The following is a 25,157-nucleotide window of genomic DNA, read 5'->3' as shown; positions in this document are numbered from 1 at the left end:
AAATGCTGTCAACCCAGCTGTTGGAATAGATAATGCAATGTTAATGCTGTTGCCATCTGAGTGTGCTTGTACTGAATTAATAACGCCAAGGTGTTTTACTTTCTGTCATCTCAGTCCTGCACCTAAGGCAAAACCATGCTGAAGTGGTTTTCTGGAGAGGAGGGCGGAGGTGCCCAGGGTGTAAGTATCAAAAATGCTTTTACTGCATACTCATAACTGTCAGGCCTTGTTCTATATACCATATCTTCAACCTGAGATATCAATCCAACATCTATAAAGCTTGTTTAGATTCTTTGCTGTCAATTCAGCTGTTACTATGAGTTTTGTTTTGTATGTTCGTAAATAATGATGTTGATAGTGACAGCATGTAGTTAGATATAACTACATGCTGTGGTGTTATGTTTATAACGCATAGCTAGGCCCTCATGGTACAGCTCCTAGTTTATCCTGTTGTGATCAGTTGCTCAGTGAGGTCTGATCCCCAGTCAATGAGGCCTAAGGCTGCATGGAGAACAGGAGAGGGAACAGATTAAGAGGGTTTTAGGGAAAGTGCTGACCTCACAGCTTTCACTGGGGCATCCTGGCTCTACACTCACCCGCAGCCACTGCTTCCTCTGAGTCACTCATTTCTTTTCTCACCTTGACTATGTTGCCACACAAATGCCATGTTTTGGTTTTGTGTTATCTCTTGTCCGAGATATGTACTTAGCAGTATTGTTCTTCAGCTAGGCCTACATTAACTCAATGCAGCAAGTGTACCAGCCATGCACAATCCCGTCGTCTTTGCCATTCTAATCTGCTCTGTAGCTCACGTGTGTCTGTGTGTGTGTGTGTGTGTGTGTAACAGGCCCCAGGCTCTCCTCAGGGCAGCGCTGGTGGAGGAAGTCCAGCACTGTCAGAGGTGACGGAGCAGCTGGCCCAGACCCAGCAGCTGGTTGCCCAGCTCAAGGAGCTCATCCGGGAGAAGGATGCAGTGCTGGGCACCAAAGACGAGCAGCTCAAGGTAGTGTGCTCTTGTACATGAACACAGATAGTAAAATAATTCTACAACTTCAAACCCTGATGTGTCCAGTTGTTTCAGTTTTTGGACCTTGGTGATAATGATTATGATAATGATCATTGATAATGATCATTAATGTTTAGTTTGTTTAGTGCATGAATGAAGCAGTTAGGTGGATTGGTAGCTTTTGTAGGCTTTGTAGAGGCTAAACAAATGTCTGTGATTTGACAAGTGTCATTGAAGTGATAAAAATGATTGGTAATTAATAATAGCCTAATAATAAATTGCTGCCAGTGATACACAAAATAATCTGAACTCAAATAACAGATAAATAACAATTGAACTGGCTAACAAATATTAACTACTATATTTCTTGCTAAGGCATATCTTCTGTTTTTGTAAACAATAGTCATGCTGTGATTTAGTGGAAAATAATGAGGATGATGGTGATGATATTAATATTGGTAGTTATAATATTAACACCTCAGGTGAAACTCCCTCAATAACAGCTCAGTGTGAAGTGACCAGAGTGGATTAAGTCAGGCCAACATGTTAAACAAACAGAGAGGCTCCCTCCATCTGGAACAATGGTGTTCTCTCTGTGCACTTAGACACCACACATCCCCACTGTGTGTTAACATTCTACCTGTTAAATATTAACCAGCACCAGATCATAGTTCAAACACACAATACTGAGATTTGGGTCTGTTGTAAGTAGAGGGCAGTCTATTGGGCTATGTAGTTAATGTGAAGGTGCCTTTTTGTGAACTGGTTCTGAGAACTGTGCTGTAGTGCTGTGTGCTGTTGTGTACAGAGAGACGTGCTGCTGGCCAGAACGTCTGGAAGATGTAATTCCTTGGCAGTTCCCATGCCTCACACACTGAAAGATATGTTAATCCTCTCAGGCAGAGAAAGAGTCTGGTGAGGCCAAGTTGTCTAAAATGAGGCTGCAGCACAAGGCGAAGGTCACCTCCCTCAACTCCCAGCTGGAGGACCTCAAGAAGCAGCGGGGCGACACCCCTGGCAAGGCCACCCCACCTCAGATGAAACGGGTAGGCATCCCACTCTTGTACTAGAGCCTGCCTGCTCTCTTAGTACCAAAAAACAAACGGTACCCTTCAAGGCTTAAATAAAACTAATGGGCCGGATTACTGTACGTGGATTAAGCCTAGCCCCAGACTAAACGTTTTCACAATGGAGAATGTAAAGTGACGTTCTCTTTTAGCTTTCGACTTGACTCCATGGAATTATGAATGGAACTAAAGCCACCCATGAAGTGTATTGTACAATTGCTATTGCAAGTGCTATGTGTGTATGAGTATGTCTGGTTGTCAAGTCAAGTCACAGGCACATGATGGCTGCTGACTTATATTAGGTCAGATTTGCTCACGGTCACAGGAAGCCTTGTGTATGCTCCCGCAGAGTGGCAGTGGGGAGACCGGAGAGGCTGAGTCATCAGGGGCGAGTCGAGGAAAGATCCTTCTGCTGAAGAAGAAAGTGGAGGAGCTGGAGCAGCAGCTGTCTAAAAGACATGAGGAGCTGGGGGTTAAGGTACAACACGTTCACAATTCATTTGTCACCTTCATGGTGTCTCAAACGGTCTATTTAATGTCATTTTCAGACATTTCTGGGGCTGCACATTTTTGGTCCATGAAAACATAGGCTAGTCTTTTTGAATGTCATAATGAGGGATGTTGAGATTAATAATGTTCTGGTTAATCTTAGTTATAAAGTGTTACATGTAACATTACATGTATCCTATTCTGTGCCATCTACTGTATAGTATTCACTCCCATTTGCGTTACTACTGGACTGTTGCTCAGTCAAGTTTTGACTGCTCAGGCATCCATGACTTCCCTGATATGAATATAAAAATGAGTTGGAAAAAATGTGTGGAATGAGCCAAAGTGAAGGATAACTCTTTAACTTATACCCCAAGGCTGTTAGTGTCCAGGTGTACTTTCAAGCTTTGCCTATGAGCTCAGGAAATGTGATGCTTGCTTTTTCTGTGACTTGAGAAATGCAGCCATATCCATGTTCTTTGACCATTGTTCACTTGATTTTAGTTTTTTTTCTATTTTAAGATTTCTAGATTTTTGTTGTTGGTATATCACCTTGTTTCTGTCTGTCACAGTAGTATGTGTGTGATTGTTTTCCCTATATATCTATCTATCTATCTATAGTTGTGAAACTGTGTGTGTGTGTTGTGTCAGACTCGAGAGCTGGAGGCCCAGCGTGAGCGTGGCTCTGAAATGGATGCCATGCTGGTGGAGAAAGAGCGGCGACTAGCTGAGAAAGAGGCCTACATAGTCCACCTGCAGGTGGCAGTGTCTGGGGAGCACCCTCAGGCTGCAGCAGCCCCAGTCACTCAGGACAGCAAGGCAAGAGACCTTTAAATCCCTCAAATTAGTCTGATGTGTGTCACTGTGGTGTTTTGCTAATGCATCTGTGTAGTTTATCCCATTCAGGGAAATAAATATATAAGTGCATGATTTATATGCAATAAGCAATATATAAATAAATGTGAATTATAAAACAGTGTGTCATATGCATTTTTTTAGTCAGATGTGTTTCACTATGGTGTGTTGTTAGTGCATCTGTGCTGTGCTGTGATGCAGGGATATACTGTATATAGATGTATAAACTATGACATATCAAATCTAATGTGTCCTGTAGGTTCAGTCATCAGAAGACAGTGGCTCTGCTCAGGAGCTCCAGCTGCTGGTACAGAGTCTTACTAAGAAAGTGGGGGATGGAGAGGAGAGATACAGCCTCCTCCAGGAGCAGGCAGACAGCCTTAAGGCCCTGGTGGAGACCGAGAAAGCTCAGTACGAAGAGAAGGAGAACATGTACGAGCAAAATGTAAGTCGTCGTGTGTGGTTTTGTGACTCTTATGATCAAGGGCACATCATCACATCGCTGAGTTTATCTGAACGCATGTGTGTTTGTCATTTCAGATCCAAACCTTCAAGGACATTATAATGCAGAAGGACAATAAGCTGGCAGAACTAAACCAGCAGCACGAGCAGGAACTCTTTAAACTGGCAGCAAAATCAGATGCCAGTGCAGATCTTGAACAAGTAAGCAGAAGTGTATCAATGTTGCCAGAGGTCATCAAATTCACTTATCAGCCTTATATAATGAAGACCTTGGGCCTTGATATTTGGTCCAAGTTTCAGTATGTGGTATTTCACATTATATTGTGAAATTGCTAATCAAATATGGTTGCTGTTGCAGCTTCTGAAGGCCTTGAAGCAGAAACTGCATGAAAAGGAGGAGGTGTTGCTGGGGAAGGCTCAGGTGATCGAGGTCCTCCAGGGCGAGGTGGATGGCAGAGACCAGCAGATTAAGGTGAGTGTGGTTGCGCTAATGCTTTTAGCCTTTCTTTTGCAGTTTCCCTACTGTCCTCATCTAATACCCAAATCAAATCACATCTGATATCCATTCCTGGAATATTGGACTTCCAAGAATCAATGTGTGGCTTCTGGTACTAGAAAAATTGTTTCCTCTATTAAAATGGATTGACTCCTTGAAATCACCAGAATGAATTTGTGTTAGTAAGATGGAGAAACAAGAGGTTTTATTTGGACAGTTGTAGTCAGTGGAATTTCATAAAATAACTTAAATTCAGCAGTGACCAAGATCACCAGTTCTTGGTAAAACTAATGTTTAATACCTATAATTTGGCAAGCCTAATGTATTCAAGTGGATGCCATAGTTCCTCCACCCACAGAATTGGAGTTTCAGAAAGCATGATGTTAAGTGTGCCATTGATCTACCTGACCTAGTCTCTGTCTGTTTTTTTTTCTCCATGTCTCCGTGTCTGCCCTGTGCAGGAGCTGACCGAGCGGATGCGACGTCTGCAGGGCGAGAGGGACAACCTGCAGTCCAAGCTGGAGGCTGAGAAGCATGTGATGCGTGCTCAGCTGAGGGACCTCATGCAGAAGCATGAGTCCGAGCTGCGGCGCATCACAGAGAAACACGAACAGCAGTTGTCCGAGAAGGAGCAGGCTCTCCGCGGGCAGCTTCAGGAGCTCCAGAGGAGCCCAGTGCCACCTGCCCCTGTCACGGCCTCTGATGCACACGTGAACACAGGCTCAGCACAGAGGCTCTCGGAGCTGGAAGGTACTCTCACCACTTCAGCATCATTGCTGTGGATATGTCAGGATATGTATGGCTCTGTCACACAGGCTCACTTAAATCATGTGTTTGGGTTGCATGTGTCTGTGCATATTTATTGATCTCTTATATATATTCTTTATCATATATTCTTTAGTTCATAGATAATCCTGATGAGCTGTTGTATGTGTATGTGCAGTGAGCAATATATAACTTTTTGACTCGTCTTTCAAGTAATCACAGAAGAAAGTGAAATGAGGAGATCGCTGCGTTGTTGGTTTTGTCAACTTTGTCAGCATTCTATCATGGTGTAGAGTAACGTTAGTGTGTATGTAACACTACCTGTCTTTTTCTTGCTGTGCCTTTCGATTTGTAGCCCAAGTTAAAGCTAAAGCAGAGGAGGCCAGCAAGTCAGAGGCAAAGTTCTTGAAGATGAAAGCATGGTCTAAGAATCGCATCCGACAACTGGAAGATGAACTGAAGAAGGCCCACGTAAGCAGTGGCACAGAAAATGTGTTGACCTATCCGTTTGTTTGTTTGTTTGGTTGGTTTGCCCTCAGTGTAGATGTTTTTGACTTTGTCGTTGTTTTATCTTTCCTCAGTCTGGAAGCTCAGCCCCAGACATTTCAGTCCTCCGTAGCCGTGTTACCGGACTGGAAGAAGAGAGAGAGGAGATGCTTTGCAAACTGGATCAGTATGATGACCTTAGAGCCAAAAACGGTAAAATGTCATCACAGTGCTACACTCATAACTTTGCAGTGCACAGTATTATTGTTTACGCTTTATTTACTGTTTCTTGTTTAAACTTGATGTGACCTTTTGTTGTGGCCTGAGAGCCTTCATGTTGGACCTAATTCATCTGATGTGTGCAGAACTGCTGGAGGCCAAGCTGGTTGTGTACGAGGAGCAGCAGAGGAAGATGCAGGCTGACTTGGAGCAGGTCACCAAGAGGGCTGCCTCTCAGGTCAGAGATCTCCCCCCATCTGCCACTGCATCAACTGTGAATGTGTCTCAACCTCTCCCTCCTTATTCTCAGGGCAGTGAGCCCCAAAAGCCAGCCCTGTCATTGTCAGCACCACAGACGCCACATCTGCTTTGGCACATGCCCTGATTTTGTTTGTTTGTTTTGCTTTGGCGCCTGCAGGCCAGTGAGTCTGGCAGTGTGGACGAACTGCAGAGTCACGTCCTGGAGTGGCAGGACATGGTGTCCATGGTGACTGAGGCGGAAGCGGTGCGGGACCAGGCCCGCGAGGAGAAGAATGCCATGGCCCTCCGGATGAGCCACATGGAAGAAGAGAGAGAGGGTAAGGAACGTCAGTGGGGATGAGCTTACCGCCCAGCGCTGAGCCAGTAACACACCATATCTGGTGGTGGCGCTGTGTTCACTGGCGGGTAGGGTTATAGTTGAAAAGAATGAAAATAAAATGTCATGGTATGCTTGACTTAAGAGAATGCGCTCACTCATTGACCTGCAGCTTGCAGCTGTTAATAGTGTTTGAAAAGGTCCTTTGTGTTCCACAAACATCCTAAAGAAATGTGAAGCAAATACTGGAGGCTTTACTCTTGCTGGCTGAAAAGCTTATCAACCCAGTTTTTCCACAAGACAGGCTCATTTTAGTCATTGTTGTAGGCTGTAAAAATAAGACTGGCCTGGTCAACATTTTAAAAGGGAATTTTTCCAAACAAAGCCCCTTCAGTGACTATTCTAAATCATCAACTCTTAAGAGTTACCAGTATATGACGAAGAGATTTCAAACTGTCTACTGACTTAAACGATAACTGTTATCCCTAGATATTGTTTGTGAGGACACTGTGTTTGTTTGTTTTTTGATGCCCAATAATGCTCTTGTGAAGCACATGGGACCACTTCTGTGTTGATTAAAACATACCTCCCCTACCTGACCTACATAAGTCCAAGCCAACCAAAACAGTTTGTTTCATTTAGTGTTTTTCTCCCCTGAATATTTTTGTATTGCCTGTTCATTGAAGCATGACACCTTTCTGTTTGTGTTTATTTTGTGTCTTTATTTCTCCTGCTCCATCCACATGGCGAGCGTTTGCTCCGAGCCCCAGCCCCACTCCACCTCTTCTCCTGCTCTTTGTGATGGGCGCAGCCACAGAGAACAGTTTCCCATCAGTTTTGTGCATGCAGGTCCCCCCACCACACCTCTGTCTCAAACAGCTAGCTCCGCCTACTGTACTACTGTGGGTTTCCCAGAATGCTTTTCTCTCTGAGGGCAAACACACAGCAGTGCAGTAGAGGCTGGCAGTTTACCCTTCGTTTTGTCTTTCTGTCCTTTGTCCCTTTCTCCTCCCCCCTTTTTCTTCCCTTGTCCCTCATACCCTGGTCCTAGCTACTTCTTTGTCAGGCCCTGTCATGAAAACTTAATTTCTTAACATGCAGTTGGGTAGTTTCTCCTCTGGTGGTGGGAATAAAGTAGCGTAATTAACACTCAGCAGCCCCTGAACATCAGTGCCTGGCTAGGATATAACTAGGTAGAAGCTGTAGGTAAATGAAACTCCAATCAAAAAGGCAGTTGAACCAAGGAAATGTCATTCAGTTTTGGCATGTCTGGACTAGCAGAGGTTCAGACAATTACTAGTTCAAGTAATTATCATGTTTCTGTTCAGCATTTAAAATGTTGTATCTAAGCATTTGCTGTCAAGCAATATTTTGCAACACTGAATTAATTTCTAAGCAGGTAACCCCAGTCAATTGATCAGAAATTACACATTTTCTAATATTATTGAAATGTTGCTCAACATTTATTATCTGAAACTGAACTGCGTTAATTCCATTAACGTAGGCTAATAAATAATTTAGCCATATAGCAGTGATAATTGTTTATTTGTCTTGGCTGAGGCTTTAAACTGTCCCTCATTCATATACGTTCTCTTTCATGAAACATACTTTTACTTTCAGTCTGTGTACTGTATATAATATACTAACACTACTTAAACCATGTCACACCTATGCAGAGCTTCTTAGAGGACCATTGGAGTTTCCTGCAAAGTCATCCTTCCAACACTGTCATCAAATGATTTAATGAGATTTGTTTTAATCGGCTGATTTTATAATTAGCGTTGGGGCATTAAAGAATTAAAATGTGGTCCTCTACCATTAGTGTAGAAGCTTTGCATGGGAATACGTGACAGAACTTCAACAGATATTTGGATTAAATATTTCACACAGTCAACAATGCCTTTTATTTTGTATTATTGAGTAGCTGAATACCTTAATTTTGTTGGTGTCTTGGTAATCCTGCTTGTATTTCCTCCTATTTCTGATTATGGCTGCTTTAGTATTCCTGTTTTTTAACACATACCAGCCTTTCATCCCTCACCTCCCTCAATGCAAGCAATTTGAGCCTCACGCCACTTATAAAGCTTTGTCCGTTTTGTCAGTGCAGCAAAGGCTTGCTTGCATTGACCCCACCTCTGCATTAACTCCCTCCCTCACTCTTGACCTGGCTAGGCCTCTCCCTGCATCTGCATTCAGATAGACCCTCTCCCTGATATCACAAAACAGATGGGAATGTGTTTTGTGTTGCTTAATTGTGTTGTTATTACAATGCTGATTTGACCTTGTTGTGATTGCACCTCCTGCTGAAGTTCAATCATCAACACGAAAATGACTACTGCTACACAAAAGCAACTAAGTTGGCTGGGGCTGTGTCTCAGTGACTTCCTCGCTTCAACATGGAAGACTTGATCCATTAAAAGCCTGTTTCAGCACAGGTCATAAATTCTTCTTAGAAACAGTCTTCACATCCCCTCTACCTAATGTTTTATGCTCTCAGTCTTCGCCATAAACTTGTACTTGTGATGCCAAATTGTGCATGGCTTCTTCCACCCTAAAGCTTTTACTGTGCTCACACAAGCAAACTTTTTTTAGACACACGCACACTGGCAACTCTCATTGACAAACGCATACATGAGCACTTTTTTTTGTTTGTTTGTTTCCCTCCACTGTTCACTGAAACCTGCATGGAATTGTGTAAACTGTGCTGTGATTGTTTGTTTGTTGTCTTCCTGTGAACTGTGGTACCATAGGAGAGAAAGCAGTTTGCTTTCTTTCGCTGTTGTCTTCTGTAGTTGTCTCAGCCTCTGTCCTCCTCCCTGACTCCACTCCTGTCCCCTCATCTCCTCCATCCTTTCCCTCTCCGACTCCAAACCCCATCCCGCCCTGCCCTGTCCCACGCAACCCCTCCATGGCCACCTGGTTAAATATGTTTTACTCCTACCCCTTCCTGTGGCACAAAACTGATTGAGGATGACTGGTTCTTTCCTGGCTGCTCCGATCCAGCGCTGGCCAATCGGCAGCAGGAGTTGGAGGAGGAGCTGGCCCAGGCACGAGGGCTTCGCCAGCAGAGGGTCAAGAAGCTGGGAGACCCTGCCACCCGCAGCTTACAGGTATGCAATGCAGGAATCCCTTTTACAGGAGATTATTATCTGATTAAATTGTGTTTGTTGAAAGGATGTAACTCACTAGCTTGTGTTTCCCCTAATCACATTTGACCTTTACAAATCTGTAAAACATGTCAAAAATGTTATATTTGTACTAAGAATGGAGTCATGAATCGTTGAGAAATGCATTGTGCTGCAATCGTTGCAGGAGGACCTGGACTTTGATGGTCAGCAGTCGTTCTCTGATCCCACCAGTCCATCGGGCAGCACTACTCCTATGGAGGGAGAGAACATGGGAGGTTGGTGGCCAGAGTACTCTGCCCCTAATACAGGTGTGAGGCCCGCTAGACAGTTCATATTAGCATGCACATTGCATATTGTTTGTGCCACCAAGCATTTGTGTACCTCCATAGCACCATAGTTTGGATTATTTTTATGTTTCGTATTATGTTGACTTAACCACCTCACAGTGTTTCATCTGAAACATGGATTTGTGTGTATCTAACACATCAACCTACTGCGCTCATAGCTTTGGTTGACCCATATTTTTAGTTTGCATTTCACTGACCGTGAATATTTATTTGAAGCATGTGCGTGCTGATTGAACTGCCTAGTTTTGGTTCAGTAGAGTGTGCTGCCATCCTTTTATCGGACACATTAAACTTGTGAGTGGTCTTAAACGTGTAGGTGAGCTGAAGGCAAGTGTCGGTAAGTATTTGATGATTTTATCATTATGTGATGTGCTGGCTTTTAGTCACGGGTTAGGTTAAGGATCTTTGCTTTTTGTTAAAAAAGAAATAATATCTGAACATTGTTTACATAGAGAAATGTTTTATTCTCTAAATAAATGTTAATCTCTCATCACTACATCTATATGACTACAAGATAATTATAAGACTACATCACTATTACTCGTATAAAATCCTTAACCTGACCTGTTAAAGCTTTTTATTATAAGTTTTAAGCAAATTTAAATTGCTCTGAACATAATCATCTCTCAAAACACGTTTGTATACCATGTTGCTCATTTATTGCATGTGTTTGTTGTTTATATTTGTATTGGAAAAATATTTTGCAGTCTTTTCCTCACTCTGCTGTATCCCATTGGGCTCATGTCTGTTTTGTTTTTGAATGTGCACTTGCACAACAGATGGCTTAAGGTCAGTAGTAGAGGAGTTGGAGGTGGAGAGAAATCAACTTCAGGAACAAATCATTGCACTTGAGGAGCGCTGTCAAGATCTAGAGGACAGGCTGCAACTACAAGCTCGGATTGAGTCCTTGCAGGTTTGTTAAGTATTTGTTGATTTATGTCCAAGTGCATGTGCAAGGTTTTGTTTTTCGTGTTGTCCTCATCTAAGCAAGGATAGTGCCTGGAAAATGGTTGCTCTCCCTTTCGCTAATGCTCTTGTTGTTGTCCATGTAATTGGAAGCAATGACACACCATGCATGTATCAACTAACTCCGAGAAAGCTAATCTACAGTCCTCAATCTTTGTATGAATTAGTATTGTTTAGAGATTTCATTTTAAAAATGTGTATATAGGGCTGGGTCGGTATGGATGTTTTCTAACCCCGGTCAGAAAGCAAGAAATTACTGCGGTGCCGTGGTTTCCCAAAAAAAAAATGTAAAAAAAAAATCTGATTGAGAGTTATGGATTATGAATTTTGTGCCGCCATCAGCCATCGCAGCTAATTAAACTTTAGACAGCCGCAGCAACTTCAAAGATTACTGGAGCAAATGCTTCAGACATGAAAGAAATGAGCAGTTTATCAACAAGGCTATCACAATTTTAGATCTGTTACATTCATGATGTTACAACTGTAGGCTACCGCACATTTTAATGGCTGCCTCAGGTTGTAACAAAGGGGGTCCTACATGTCGCTGTTAAGTTAAATTCTTAACAAACTAGAACATATTTTTGAATTTTTTCATGGAGTAAACATGTGACTCCTTTCTGGACAAATTTCACAGTTTTCACTTTTAACAGCTTTACGTAGGCTAAATCAAGTTTGAATGGAGAGTGTTAAGACTGTGCCAGTTCTCCCCTACTCTCGCATAGGAAACAAATGGAATGTTGGAACATTGCGCTCCCCAACACAAACGCGAAAGGTCGGGTTTGCTTCATCTTTTGATAAGTTTTGTTTTGAAAACGGAAGGTTAGCCTACTTAACGTAACTGTGGTTCTCTGAGAAATGTCATAAGATGGTTCATCACGACATCACATACAACGTGCACACATGTGCAGGCCAGACGTCTTAAGCTTACTGCATAACGTGATTATTTCGGAGATTCTGCTACGTTTTCAACCCAGAAAAAAACACGTTATGCAGTCAGCTTAAGACCTCTGCAGGTGGGTACATGAAGTCGAATCTCCCAAATGTTGATTTATTTTTTTTGACGAGCTCAGACCCGCGGTAGGCGTCACGCGGTAATGCGGTTACCGTCCCAGCCATATGTGTATAGTTGCATTAAAGCTTACTACATACTCACAATATGATGCCATCCTCCTCCAAACTTGTACTAATGAAAAAGAAGTTAGCAATTCAGTACCTTTCCAAGACATTAAATTTGCCTACAGTTCATTGCAAATCTTGTGCCCACATACTAGGATTTTGTAACAAAGCCCTCTAACACAGGTGACGTTTGATGTAAATGAAGAAGGGAGGCCATATTGGGTTTGTCAGGTGTGTGTTTTTGTCAGTGTGTGCTAGAGAAACTACCTCCAGCAGTGATGTTTAACGCTTGGGTTGTTCCTGTTTGGTTTTATCAGACTCACTTTCCTGTGTCCACATAATGGGTGTAGTACATTCACAAATCTAGTCTAATCATCTGCTGACTTTATTGACCACCAGTCACAGGGTGTGATCAGTGTGCAGCGTCCCTCCTCACTCTGTGCCTTCAGTTTAAGAGGAGGGGATGTGTCAAAACCGAAGGGGTGTTTGTGTGCTGTGAAATAACATGCGTTGCTTTCTTGTTTTAATACATCTCCTGTCCCATTTTGCGCTTTTTCATTTTCACTTTTTCTTTCTTTATCAAGAATGAGTCTGAGAAACTTCAGGCTCAGTTGGCAAACCTCCGTAGTCAACAGACCAGAGATGCTGAAAAACACCAGCTCCTTGTTACAAGTCTCAATGAGCAACTGAAAGGGTAAGACACATACAAAATATATAAAAATAAAGAAACATTAATTAATTCCACATGTTAATTATAAAATATTTGTTACACTTGGATCATGTGTTGGCCTCATTCTTCCCTTACTATAGATTGAGTGATACACAAGAGTGCCTGGAATCTTCTCTAATCGAGAAGGAACATACACTTGCCAAAACCTCAGAGAAACTGGAACTCATTGACAGTCTCCGAGATGCCCTTCGAGAGAAGGAGGAGCAGCACAAGGAGGTGTCTGATAAACTTCTTCAAACTGAGCATAATGTAAGAATTTATGGATGCACTGTTTCTATCTGTCTGTCTATCTGTTTATTGCCTTTGTTTGTATCTAATGGTCAAGTTAATAATTTCTCCACCATGATTTTCTTTAGCTGTCTGTGATAACCAAGAAATGCAGTGCTTTCGAGAAACAGTGCTCGGAGATGAAAACAACAGCAACAGATCTCACACAGAAGCTGAGTTTGCTCAAAGAAAAGGTTTGGTTCTGTTCAGACATTACAAGGCTCCTTATTCATTTTAAGCATGTTAATGTGCATGCTGTAACCAGAACAAAGGTGATGTTAACTAACGTTCTGCTTTTGTCTGGGCTTTTTAGACACAGAAGCAAGAAGCTACTATAGAATCTCTACAGGGAGACCTGGATCAAACAAATGATGAGCTTGATAAGCTAAACTCTACACATTTGGAGGAAAGAGCTCAGCTAATTCATGATCTCCAGAGTTGTGAGAGAGAGATTGACAACCTCAAAGACACTCTCTTAGACAAGGACAAGGAGATATCTGCTCTTTCTGGTAACATGGCAGAGTATGCAGAACAAATCCAAGTACTGAAACTAGAGATTAAGCATAAAGAAGAGGACCTTGTCCGAATTGAAGGTGCTCTGAGCAAAGCTGAACGTGAAGCTCAGGTTATCCGTGACTCTCAGTCATCCGATCAGCAATCCCTGAATGCCAAGATATCTGAGCTGATTGAACAGCTGAAGTCCACTGAGAGTGAGTTAGAGAAAACCAAAAATGAAAAGGATTTGAAGGTGACAGAGGTAAATGATTTGACAAAACAAGTTAAAGAGGACAGGCAAACCATTCAAGGCCTGAATGTTGAAATACAGAAGCTGATGGCTGACCACCGTAACCATCTCTCAGACTGTGAGCCCCTGGTTTCATCCTTGAAGGAGCAGGTCTCATTTGGCTCTCAGAAGTTACAAGAGTCAGAGAGTCTCCTTTTGAAGCTCAAGGAAGCAACAGCCTCTAATAGCAAACTGAAAAACGAGCTTCTGGAGAAAGAGCAAACTTATGAGAAAGAACTGAAGTCTATTAAAGATGAGAAGAACAGTCTACTTGCTGAGGCTGGCAAGCACAGTAATGACCTCCAGTCCCTCTCAAAGCAACTTCAGGAGCAGGTGGAGAGTCAGGAAGACATCAAAAGGATAGTGCAAGAAAAATCAGAAATCATAACATCTCTAGAGCAGCAGCTTAAGAATACACAGGAGGAATCGGAGAGTCAGGTAGTGAAACTGAATGCTGAGCTTAAATCCAAAGATCTGGATAAAGAAAAGCTTGAAAAGGAACTTGCAGCAAAATCTGAAAGTGTCTCCCAGTTGAGAACAAACTTGAAGACTTTGAAAACAGAAAAACAGAAATTGCAAAAAAGTCTTGAGGAAAAATCTGAAGAGTCTGAGGTTCAGAAGCAGCATCTGGAAGAACTGTCAGAGAAAATTGAAGTCACTGTGAAAGAGAATGGTGAAATACAACTACAAGTGAACAGTCTAAAAGAGGACAATGCCAAACTCCAGCAGGAGATTAAAGAGAAAATGAAATCCATCTCTGGGCTTGCTGAAGAGCGAGATACTTTGATCAACAAAGTGTCTAGTCTTGAAATGCAGCATTCTGAGAATTGCAAAATAATACATGCACTAACAAAGAAAAAAGATGAGCTCAATCTGAAAGCCAGTGAACTGAGTAAGGTACTTGAGCAGAGCAAACAGTCGGTCACTGAAAGCCTGTTGGAGAAGACAAATGAATGTAATGAACTGAATAGATTGCTTCAGGAGAGCCAGACAGCATCTTCACAGTTAGTGGATCAAGTTCAAAACTTGCAATCTCAGGTTGACCGCCTTAACATCACCTCACAGGAGAAGGACAAAGCCAGTGCTGACCAGCATTTACAAATGGAGACTCAACATGCCCAAGTGATTCAACTGCAGGAGACACTAGCTCTCCTTCAGGAGCAGGGGACTGCCTTGAAATCAGGGCTAATGGAGAAGGACACCATGCTGCAGCAGCAAGCCACAGAGTTGTCTTCACTGCAGACTGAGCTTCAGCATCAGAAAGACTGTGTGTCAAGACTCCAGAGTGAGTCAGAGAATCTTGGAGCAGAGTGCTCACTTTTAAATCAGACCCTTGAAGAAAAAGAGGCAAAGCTCAGCACCATGACCCAGGAGTGTCAAAGCCATACAGAGGAACTGAACAAAAGGAACGAGTCCATGGTTTCTCTAAGCAGTCAGTTGGCTAATGTTAATGAAAGCAATTTAAAGTTGGAGTCTGATTATACCACCTTGAAAGGCTCCTTAGATATGCATGTCTCTGATAACAATAAGTTGAAAGAAGCAGTGGCCCAGAGACATGCTGAAGCTGTTGCATTACAAAGCCACGTTCAGGCCGTGACTGCACAGAATCAGCAGTTGCGAGCTCTTTATGACAACAAAGAGAAAGAATTGAATGAATTTCAACAGATTGCATCTGAGCTTAATAATAAGGTTACCTTGTTAAATGAGCAAAATGGTAACCTTGACTCACAGGTCACTAGTCTTTGTGAGCAAAGCAGAAAACTCCAACAAGAAAATGATGACATGTCAAAGCAGATCTCCAGTGCAAGTGAAGAGAACACTTCTTTACAAAACAAATTAAGTTGCCTAGAAATGCAACATTCAGAAAACCGCAAGATTATAGACGGTCTGATGAAGGACAAAGAGCAGTTGTCCTTACGAACAGAAGAACTAAACACTCTTCTGGAACAGAATAAACAGTCCTTCTCAGAGAGTCTTTTGGAAAAGACAAATGAATGTGATCACCTGAAAAAGTTACTTGGCGAAAAAGAGGAGACAGTCAACAGTTTACAGAAGCAACTGGAGTTCTCAGACTCTCAGTTAAAGGATCTCAAAGACACTGTTTCTGAAAAGGAGAAGGTTTGTTCTAATCAAATATCACAGTTGCAGACATATGCAAGCCAGGAGGCTCAACTACAGGAGACTCTGACTCTCCTTCAGGAGCAGGGGATTGCCTTGAAATCAGGACTGATGGAAAAGGACAACATGCTGCAGCAGCAAGCCACACAGTTGTCTTCACTGCAGACTGAGCTTCAGCAACAGAAAGACTGTGTGTCGAGACTCCAGAGTGAGTCAGAGAGTGTTAGAGCAGAGTGCTCACGTTTAAATCAGATCCTTGGAGAAAAAGAAGGAACACTCAGCAACAAGACTCGTGAGTGCCAGACCCTAACTGAAGAACTCAACAAGAGGAAAGACACTATTGTTTCCCTCAGCAGCCAGTTGGGTGACATGAATGAAAACTTTGTAAAGCTAGAGACTGAAAATGCTGATCTGAAAAGTTCTGTGGAGAATAACATATCTGAAAATGTCAAGCTAAAGGAGGAGTTGCAGAAGACACAAAATGAATTGGTGGACCTTACAGGCAGTATTCAAGCCCTAAATGAACAGAACAGTAAACTGAAAGCAGACTTGCAGAAGACCGCGGTTGAGGTATCAGACAGAAGGGAAGAGATAATTAACATCAAGAACGAACTTTCTGTTGCCAACAAGTTGACAGAAGAATTGCAGTTAACATTGCAGCAAAAAGAAGAATCGCTGAAACAGCAAAGCATGCTCATTGAACAATTGCAAGCCAAATCTGTTGAGGGTGAAGGTGAGATAAATCAGAGAATGGAGACTATGGTCATGCTGCAGAAAGAAGCGCAGAGTTTGCAGGCTGCTGTCCAGAGCAAAGACACCCTCTTATTTGAGAAGGAAAGAGACCTCACTGTGCTTAAGGATAGGTTAGCATTGGAGTTGGATGAATCAAAAGGTCAGCAGCATAAGCTTCAGGATGAGTTAAACAGGATTAAAGAAAGTACCAACCATCTTAATATGAGGATAACAGAACAGGATGCTCAGCTAAAGCAGAAAGTGGATGAGTGTATGACTCTAAAAGAACATGTTTCAGAGCTTTCAGATTCAAATTCACTCTTACAGAGTCAGGTTGAAACTTTGAACTTTAATTTGAAAGAAAAGGAGGATATAATAGGGGATGTGAATAGTTCCTTTTCAGAATACAGTAACAGCCTAAAAGCCAAAGAATCAGAATGTGAATCCTTAAAAGAACAGGTTTCCAGTCTCAGCGAGTCAGTAGAAAAACTGAAAAATAGCCTCAGTGCTCAGACTTTGGAAATGTCTTCTCTTCAGTTGGCCCTTGAGGAGAGCAGGACATCCATGGCTGAACAGCGTAAATGCATTGATGACCTGCAGAGAACGGCAGACGAGTCAGCCCTCTTCAAGGCTCAGTTCATGGAGAGTACAGAGCAGGTGACTGTTTTGCAGAGCCAGATCATGGGAGCTGCCCAGGAGACTGAAAGCCTCACTAAGTTAGCTGAGGAGAGACAAAGTGCCTTAGTCAATCTCCAAGGAAAGTTTGCATCACATTCTGAGGAGTTGCAAACACTGAAAATGTTATTGTCTCAGAGGAATGAAGAGATGTCAAACCTCAATATAGCTCTGACAGAAAGCAGGGAATCTGCTCTCACTGCAAACACATTAGTCATCTCGCTCAGGCATGAGGCTGCATCTCTTCAGGATGAGCTACAACAGCTAAGAGCTTCCAGTGCTGACCTTTCAAAGCAAAAGGATGAGGCCCTTTCAGTGCATGAAAGAAATTCTATGTCATTAACTGTGGAAATAGAAAAACTGAAATCCCAACATCTTCATGTGGCTTCACAAGTCAATGCACTGACAGAGAATCTTGAACAACGAGAAATGGCTCTACATGCAATAAATAGTCAGTATACTGCTCAGGTAAAATACTCAGAAAATGTAGTTTCAGAGTTGAAGAAGTTAAGTGATCTTAACAAAAGCCTTCAAGAGCAAATGGAACGTACAAAAGAGGATCTACTGCAAAAGCTTGATGTATCCACTAATGAGAAAGCAGAGTTGGAGAAAGAGGTCAAGAAACTGTCAGTTGATAAAGAAGAACTTGAAAAAAGCTACCGCAACCAGATCCAAGTCGTGGAGCAACAGTTGCAACACCAAATCCAGCAGCAGTCCTCTAACATGAGCGATGTCATGGAGAGCATGAAGTTGGAAAAGGAGCATCTCCAGGTCCAGGTTAGTGTCAAAGGTGAAGAAATCACCAAATTGAAATCAGAAATTCAACGAGTTGAACAAATTCTCCAGGAGTCAGAAAAAGAATGGCTGTTTGTTCTTGATAGAGAGACACAAGATAAGAAGTCCCTCAAAGAGAAACTAGAGACTCTTGAGAATGAAATTATGTCTAAAGATAGCAAAGTACATGGTTTACAGCAGGACCTAGACCATTTGAATGAAAAGTTGGCAGAGGCAACATCTGCTTTAAATGTTAGTTCTGAAAGGCTGAAAGAAAAAGAAGGTGATTCATTGTCAAGTAAGAATAAACTAGAGGAAATTTTAATCACTATACAAGCAAAAGACAAAGAAAATTATGATTTGAGGAATGCATTACAGAACATAGAAGCAGAGTACAAAAAATTAGACCATAGCAAACAATCTGCTGAGGCAAATCTGTCTGAAATTACTCAGACTATGTCAGATAAATTAGTCGCCATTGAAGAGGGGAAGTTATCTCTACAAAACAAAATTAAAGAGTTGCAAAATAATCATCAGTTTGAGGTAACCTCACTGAGAGAGGAGCTACAAAGTCTTTCAGCACAGTTGCAGCAAAAACAGCAGGATCTGTCAGAAGCAGAGGTTTTCAAAAATGGAAATGAAGAATTTAGTCTGTTGCAGGAGAAGATGCAGAGTCTTCAGCTGCAACTTCTTACAGAGACAGAAAATCTGAAAGAGGCAGATGTTAAACAGACCACATTAATGAATGAAGTTCAACAAAAAAATGACCAAATAAATTCCATGAAAATCCAGATAAGTCAACAAAAGGAACTTATCACTGGGCTCAGCCAGCAATTAAAAGAGAAAGATGCCTCTGTTACACAAGTAGTGACATCTGCCTCTAATGAAAGGATGAAATTCACTGAAGAAAAGAACAGTCTTCTCTATCAAATTGAAAGCCTGGAAAAAACTCAGAATATCACAATCAAGGAGCTTGCAAATATGTCAAATTGTTTAGAAGAAACCAAAACCAACATGTCTCTTTGTCAAAATGAAATTGAGTTTAAGGATGTAGAGATAAAGGAATTGATTAAACAGAAGGAAGAATTGAAGACAGACCTTCAAAAAGTAACAAAAGACAAAGAAGCTATGAAGAAGAAACTCCAAGCAGCTTTAGTTGTCCGAAAGGAGCTACTTAAGAAGATTGAGAATTATGAACAGCAGAAGACAGAAGAGTTGAAGGTACTAGATTTACAGAATAAATTTCAAGAACTAATGTTACAAACTCAGACTGCAGAAACAGAGCACAAAGGCCTTGTTGATGATTTACAACAACAGTTAGAGTCAAAAAAGACAGAGATCCTAGAATTTGCTCAAGTAGTATCAGGGAAAGATGAAATTCTAAGGCAACAGGAAGAGCATATGGAAAGTTTAAGAGGAAAGTTACTTGAACAGGAGGTCAGTTTAACCACTTCTCTCCAGGCCCTTGAGGAAAATGGAAAAGCCATTGACAATCTCAAAACAAACATCAGTGAAAAAGAGCAGGAAAACAGTGAATTGTTGGTCAAAGTTGAACAATTAAGAAGAGAAAATAAAGACAAAGAGCAAAGCTTAAGAGATCAAGAGAGCTCCAAAGTCTCATCAGTAGATGCAGAAAGTGAACTTGTTAAGGTGACACAGGAGAAGGCTGTTCTTCAGAGGAAAGCACATGCTGCACTGTTGGCCCGGAAAGAAACCATGAAGAAGGCTCAAGAGAGTGAGAAGAAGTACACACAGGAGATTTCAGAACTAAAAGATGACTTTAAAGCTCTCCTTGAAAAGCATTGCCAACAAACAAATGAACTTAATGCAGTGCAGTTGAAGTATGATGATATGGTTAAGGAACTAGAAGAAATCAGACATGTTGCAACCTCTCATCAGAGTCAACTAGAGAAGTTAACTGAGCAGAGAGACAATGTGCTACAAGATCTAAGAGTTGCCCTAGCCGATAAAGACAGCCAAGCTAACGCCTCTGAAATATATGCGGAAGAGATTAAACAAACTCAACTTAGCTTAGAGAAGGCTAATGCAGAGATTGAGAGAAAGGACATGGCACTGCTGACACTTGAAAAGCATTCAACAGACCTTACTGGGAAATTGGAAAAAGTTCAGTCAGACCATGAAAACTCTATCCGAGAATTCAAAGAAACGGCTTACCAGCTTGCAAAGCAGGGACAAGATATCAAAAATCTACAGCACCAGAACCAGCATGAAAAACAATTAATGGTCGAGCAGCAAAGTCAGTTACATGAGTTGCAGTCTTTGAATGAAGAATTAAGACAAAGGCTGAAGGAGTTGGAAGATGAAAGAGAAAAACAGTCCCAGGATATGGAGAACATTGCTAAAAGACACATTGAAGAAAAAACTCTTGTTAGGTTAGAGCTTGAAACTGCACTGGCCAAGAAATCTGAGGAGCTGGAATCTCTCCAGAGTTCTTCAGTACAGACACAGATGGAGCTTGAGAGGGTAAATTTGCAGTGGTTGACATCTCAGAAGGAAGTAGAGAGTTGTAAACTCCTGATTGAAAGCCTACAGCAAGAGAAAGAAACAATTTTTAAAGATTTGGAAAGCAATCAGAACCAAGTTGCTATTTTTGAATCACAGCTTAAAGAACTGCAAAGACAAAATGAAGAGCCTTTACAGAAAATGGTGGCCATGGAGACAGAATCAGACACTGAAGTAGTTGAAAATAGGGATGAAGAATCTGTCAAAAGATCCTCTGATCCACTTGATGTGAATCTAAATGGTGAGAATGCTGATCTGCTTGCCCTCCAAGCCATTGTCACTGAAAAAGATGAGCACATATCTGCCCTGGAACAACAACTACAGAGGCAAATCCACCTTCATGAACTTGCAATGGACAAGATGAGGACTGAAGTTAATGAACTCCAGCAAAGGTCAAGAAGCAGCGAACAGGCAAGTGAAAAAAAAACAAATGAACAGCTGACAAAGAAATTACAAGCTGCATTGATCTCTCGCAAGGAATTATTAAAGGAAAACCACACTCTCAAAGAAAAAAATCAGACATTGTCATCAGAAAATGAGCAGATTCGCACAGCATCTGCTGGCCTTGAACATGCATTGGCTGAACTAAGACAGCACAAGACAGATCTGGAAACCTCTTTATTCTCCCTTCGTAGTGACAAAGAGCATCTAACTGCTGAAGAGGAGCGAATGTCAAGTGAAAACCACAGTCTCTCAGCAGCTTGTGACAGCCTTAAACTTACAATAGAGAGCATCACACAACAGAAAGAAGCTTTCTCCTGTCAGTTAGAGTCTCTGAAAGATTCTCAGACAGAAGAGCTGTCAGAATGGAAATCAAAGCACACAGAACTGAAGCAAGAGTATGAATCTCTCTTGCAAGCATATGAAAATGTCAGTAGTGAAATGGATAAGATGAGGCAGGTTTTGGAAGGGGCGAGAAGAGAGAGACATAAATCTGAATCAGAAAGACGGAACCTTGAGAAACAAATGAGTGAGGTAGAGGAAGAAAATGAGAGAATAAAAGACAAAATGAGGAAGTTTGCCAAGGCTAAGCAACAAAGAATGGAAGAGCTTGAGGAGGAGAACATCAAAATCAGACAAGATCTTGATCAGTATGATGTGAAACAAAAATCTGTTGTGGAACAACTCACAGTAAAGAACCAGCATTTAGAAGGAGAGATTACTCTCCTCAAAGATTCTTCCGAGGAGCTTAGGTTAAGGTTTAGTGAAATACAACTTGAAAACCAAAATCTGGCCAAAGAACTTGAAACTGCAAGCTCTTCATTGGAAAAGTGGCACGATGAATCAAAGAGTAGTGAGAATAATTTACAACTTCAGCTCAATGACGCATTCAATTTGAATAAATCATTGACAGCACAGATTGAGGCACAGAAATCTGATATGGTGGCACAACAAGAAATTGTTGAGGTAGCACAGAAAGAGAAAGAAAGTCTGTCTGAAAAGTTGCAACAGCTGCAGATAGATCATGAGACTGAATTGAAAGAAAGAGACAAAACTGTGAGTGAACTAAAAGAAGTTTTAAATAAGAATGGACATGAAACCATTAGCCTCAATGAGAAGGTTAGGATCTTAGAAGATGACAAATGTTTATTGCAAGAAGAGTTGGAAAATGCCCAAGAGATATCAGACAAAGTGAAGAATGAGAATGAGTATCTTGAGACTGTGCTTCTCAAAAATTCTGAAAGAATTGATGAGTTGACTCAAATAGTGAACGTACTACAGTCACAAAATTTCCATCTAACGACTCAACTGACAGAGAATAAAGATGAAAAGGCCAAGGTATGCCAAGAGAAGGAGGAACAGCATCTTAAACTTGTTAAAGAGTTCGAGGAAAAGCTGAAGACCGTCCAGAGGGGTAGCGAGGGCACAAAAAATACACAGAAAGAGCTTAAAGAACTCCTGAAAGAAAAACACCAAGAAATCAATCAGCTCCAGAGTGACTGTATCAGATATCAAGAGTTGATTCTGAATCTTGAGCGGTCTTTGAAGAATTCACAGTTTAAACAACAGAAAATGGAGAAAGACTTAAAGGAGAACAGTAAGACTGTAACTGAAATGATGGAACAAAGGAAAAAACTTGAGGATGAACTGTCAAGTCGTCAGAATTCCATTGAGGAGATCAATAAACAGTTGACAACGTGTAATTCTGAAAAAGAGCAGTTACAACATGAACTGGAGCACAATAATAAACTTTTGGAATTGCAGACCAAGGAGAAAGAAGAAGAACTGGAAAAAATAATTGATCAGCAGAAGTCTGTTCATAAAGACAGGCAAATTGAATTTCAGAGAAGAATTGATGAGTTGTTGCATCACAGTGAGAAGGAGTCAGAAGTGTCAATTTTATTAAAAAGGCAGGTTGATCACCAAGATTTACAAATAAAAAGACTCACAAGAGAGTTGGAGACCAATTCTGCAAAGCTTGCCATCCTCTCAGGTAAGCCAGACAATGTTGAACCATTGAAGTACTGGAATGATATTTTCCAGAAAACATTGCATGAAAAAGATGCTCAGCTCCTCGAGCAAGGCAGTGTCATAGCTAGACTTCTTGAAGACATCCGGGGCAAAGGAACAGCAATGAGTGAAATGCAAATTACTATTAAGAGGCTTGAGAGGACATTGAACGATTACACAGTAGCAGCGACAGCACAACAGAGACAGCTTATTGTCATGAGCGCAAGCAATACGGAGCTCAGCCAGAATGTAGAGCTCTTCGATAGACAGTTACTTGAGCAGAGTGCCCAGATTGAAACGTTACAAAGTGAGAAAGCAGCACTTAACAGACAGCTGTCTGACAAAATGGATTCATCATCTCAAATACAGTCCAATCTGGAATATCTAGAAAAATCATTGACAGATGCAGAGTCGCAGCTTACCTCAGTGCAGTCTCAGCATAACAAGCTGTTGACCGATTTCGAGAAGCAGGAGGCCATGTTGTCTCATATGAAGACACTACTTCAAAATAAGGATGCAGAGATCTCTACACTGTTGTCTTCCAGAGATGGACAGATGTCAGGTTATCTGGAACAACTGCAAGCAAATCATCGAACTCAGGTGGAAGCTTATGAAGAGCGATTAAATGGCCTTTACAGCGACAGAGAGAAGACCCAACATGAATTCAGAAGGCTGGAAAGCAAGGTCAAAACTCTACAGGGAAAAACTGACCAGTCCATTCAAGAAAATGAGAAAGTGGCTACACAGATGGAGACCTTTAAGAACTCTATGGTGTCCCTTCAAAACGAAAGAGATCGTTTGATGTCTGAGCATCGCATACTTCAACAAACTGTTGCACTGCACAAAGAGAGTTCTGCCGATGGAGACTTGGGCCCCTCAAAGGGTTTGAAGGGAGAAATAAAGACCCTTCTTCACCAGATGGATGACCTGAATTCAGAAAATGCAATGCTTAAAGCACAGCTGATAAGATACAGGGAAGACTTGAACCAAGTGCTGTCTCTGAAGGACAATCAACTAAAAGAGCTTCTCAAAAAGCAGCAAGATTCTATTAAAAGCCTTGAAACCCAAAAAGTTGCTGTTGAAAAGCAACATTGTGCTGCTGTTTCACAACTCCAAGTGGAAGGTGAGACAGTGCAGGCCTTAAAAACTCAGAATTCAAAACTCCATTCTCAGGTTAAAGAACTTGAAGCTAGTGTAATAGCCTTGCATAAAGAGATATTAGAATCTGACAAAGGTAAAGTGATTGCTGATTTGCAGCAAGCTGTTGCTGCCAAAGCTGCCGAATGTTATGACCTTCAGCAAAAAGTCTTTGCCCAGAAAGTTGCTGCAGATGACCTTAAATTGAACATTGAACAACTTGAAAGTGAAACGCAGAAGAGGCTTAGAGAGGCTGAAAGTAGGTACCACTCTGAAAGACAGGCCATTGAAAGAGAAATAGGTCTCATGAGAAACGAGAGGGAAACTGCAGAGCAGCGAGTGGCAGAGATAGCTAGGGACCTGATGCAGACAGAACAGCAGTTGTCTGACTCCAGGAGTCAAAGCAAAGAGTTGAAGTCTCAGAACGAGTCTCTAGGGAAAGCCATGGTGGCACTGCAGAATGACCGTGAGCAGCTCATTGACGACTTCAAAGTTCTCCAAAGTAGGTACGATGCTGAGCTCAGAGAAACAACAGCTGCTATGAACAAGATGGAGTGGCAGCTCCGAGACCTCACATCTGAGTTGACTGCTCTGACCACACAGAGGAATGTGTTGGTCGAGAAGCTTCAGGCTTTGGAAGACAAGGACCCCCAGTCCAAACTTACTGGCCTGGTGAATGACTTGACACAAGCAATATCACAGAAAGAGGTGGCGCTTCAGCAAGTCTCGCTGGAGAACATTACATACAACAAGCAAGTCACTGCGTTTTCCAGAGCAATGGCCAGTTTGCAGAATGATCGAGACCGCCTAATGGAAGAGCTAACTGGAACTAAGAATGCATTAGAGTCCAAGCTGCAGTCAAGTCCTGATACAAGTGCAACTTTGAAAGCAGAGAAATTGGAAATCCTTAGTAGAAGTGTCAATGCCCTACAGACTGAGAGAGATGGACTGGTGAGTTTCCATCTACTCTATGACCTTTAGGTTGCT

General features: G+C 41.7%; 1 protein-coding gene across 3 annotated transcripts in view; it reads left to right on the top strand.

The window, feature by feature from the left end:
• LOC125306938 (golgin subfamily B member 1-like) overlaps positions 1-25,157 on the top strand; it is a 30,944-nt gene that overhangs the window by 1,358 nt on the left and 4,429 nt on the right. The window contains exons 2-21 of one of the 3 annotated variants that reach the window (XM_048262590.1): positions 115-180; positions 848-1,003; positions 1,906-2,052; positions 2,423-2,551; positions 3,214-3,381; positions 3,677-3,862; positions 3,958-4,080; positions 4,238-4,351; positions 4,837-5,125; positions 5,496-5,611; positions 5,722-5,839; positions 5,992-6,083; positions 6,264-6,423; positions 9,426-9,532; positions 9,735-9,858; positions 10,677-10,810; positions 12,564-12,673; positions 12,790-12,958; positions 13,066-13,170; positions 13,290-25,121. In XM_048262590.1, the coding sequence (XP_048118547.1) occupies positions 136-180; positions 848-1,003; positions 1,906-2,052; positions 2,423-2,551; positions 3,214-3,381; positions 3,677-3,862; positions 3,958-4,080; positions 4,238-4,351; positions 4,837-5,125; positions 5,496-5,611; positions 5,722-5,839; positions 5,992-6,083; positions 6,264-6,423; positions 9,426-9,532; positions 9,735-9,858; positions 10,677-10,810; positions 12,564-12,673; positions 12,790-12,958; positions 13,066-13,170; positions 13,290-25,121 (14,424 nt within the window). In that variant the 5' untranslated portion in view covers positions 115-135. Of the gene's footprint in view, positions 1-114; positions 181-847; positions 1,004-1,905; positions 2,053-2,422; positions 2,552-3,213; positions 3,382-3,676; positions 3,863-3,957; positions 4,081-4,237; positions 4,352-4,836; positions 5,126-5,495; positions 5,612-5,721; positions 5,840-5,991; positions 6,084-6,263; positions 6,425-9,381; positions 9,533-9,734; positions 9,859-10,676; positions 10,811-12,563; positions 12,674-12,789; positions 12,959-13,065; positions 13,171-13,289; positions 25,122-25,157 lie in introns of all 3 variants that reach the window. The other 2 variants (XM_048262588.1, XM_048262591.1) reach the window with 2 other exon arrangements.

This window comes from Alosa alosa, chromosome 14, assembly GCF_017589495.1.
Source record: "Alosa alosa isolate M-15738 ecotype Scorff River chromosome 14, AALO_Geno_1.1, whole genome shotgun sequence".
NCBI classification, from domain to species: Eukaryota; Metazoa; Chordata; class Actinopteri; order Clupeiformes; family Clupeidae; genus Alosa; species Alosa alosa.
The sequence above is the reverse complement of the archived record's forward strand: the minus strand, read 5'-3'. Positions and strand labels throughout refer to the sequence as shown.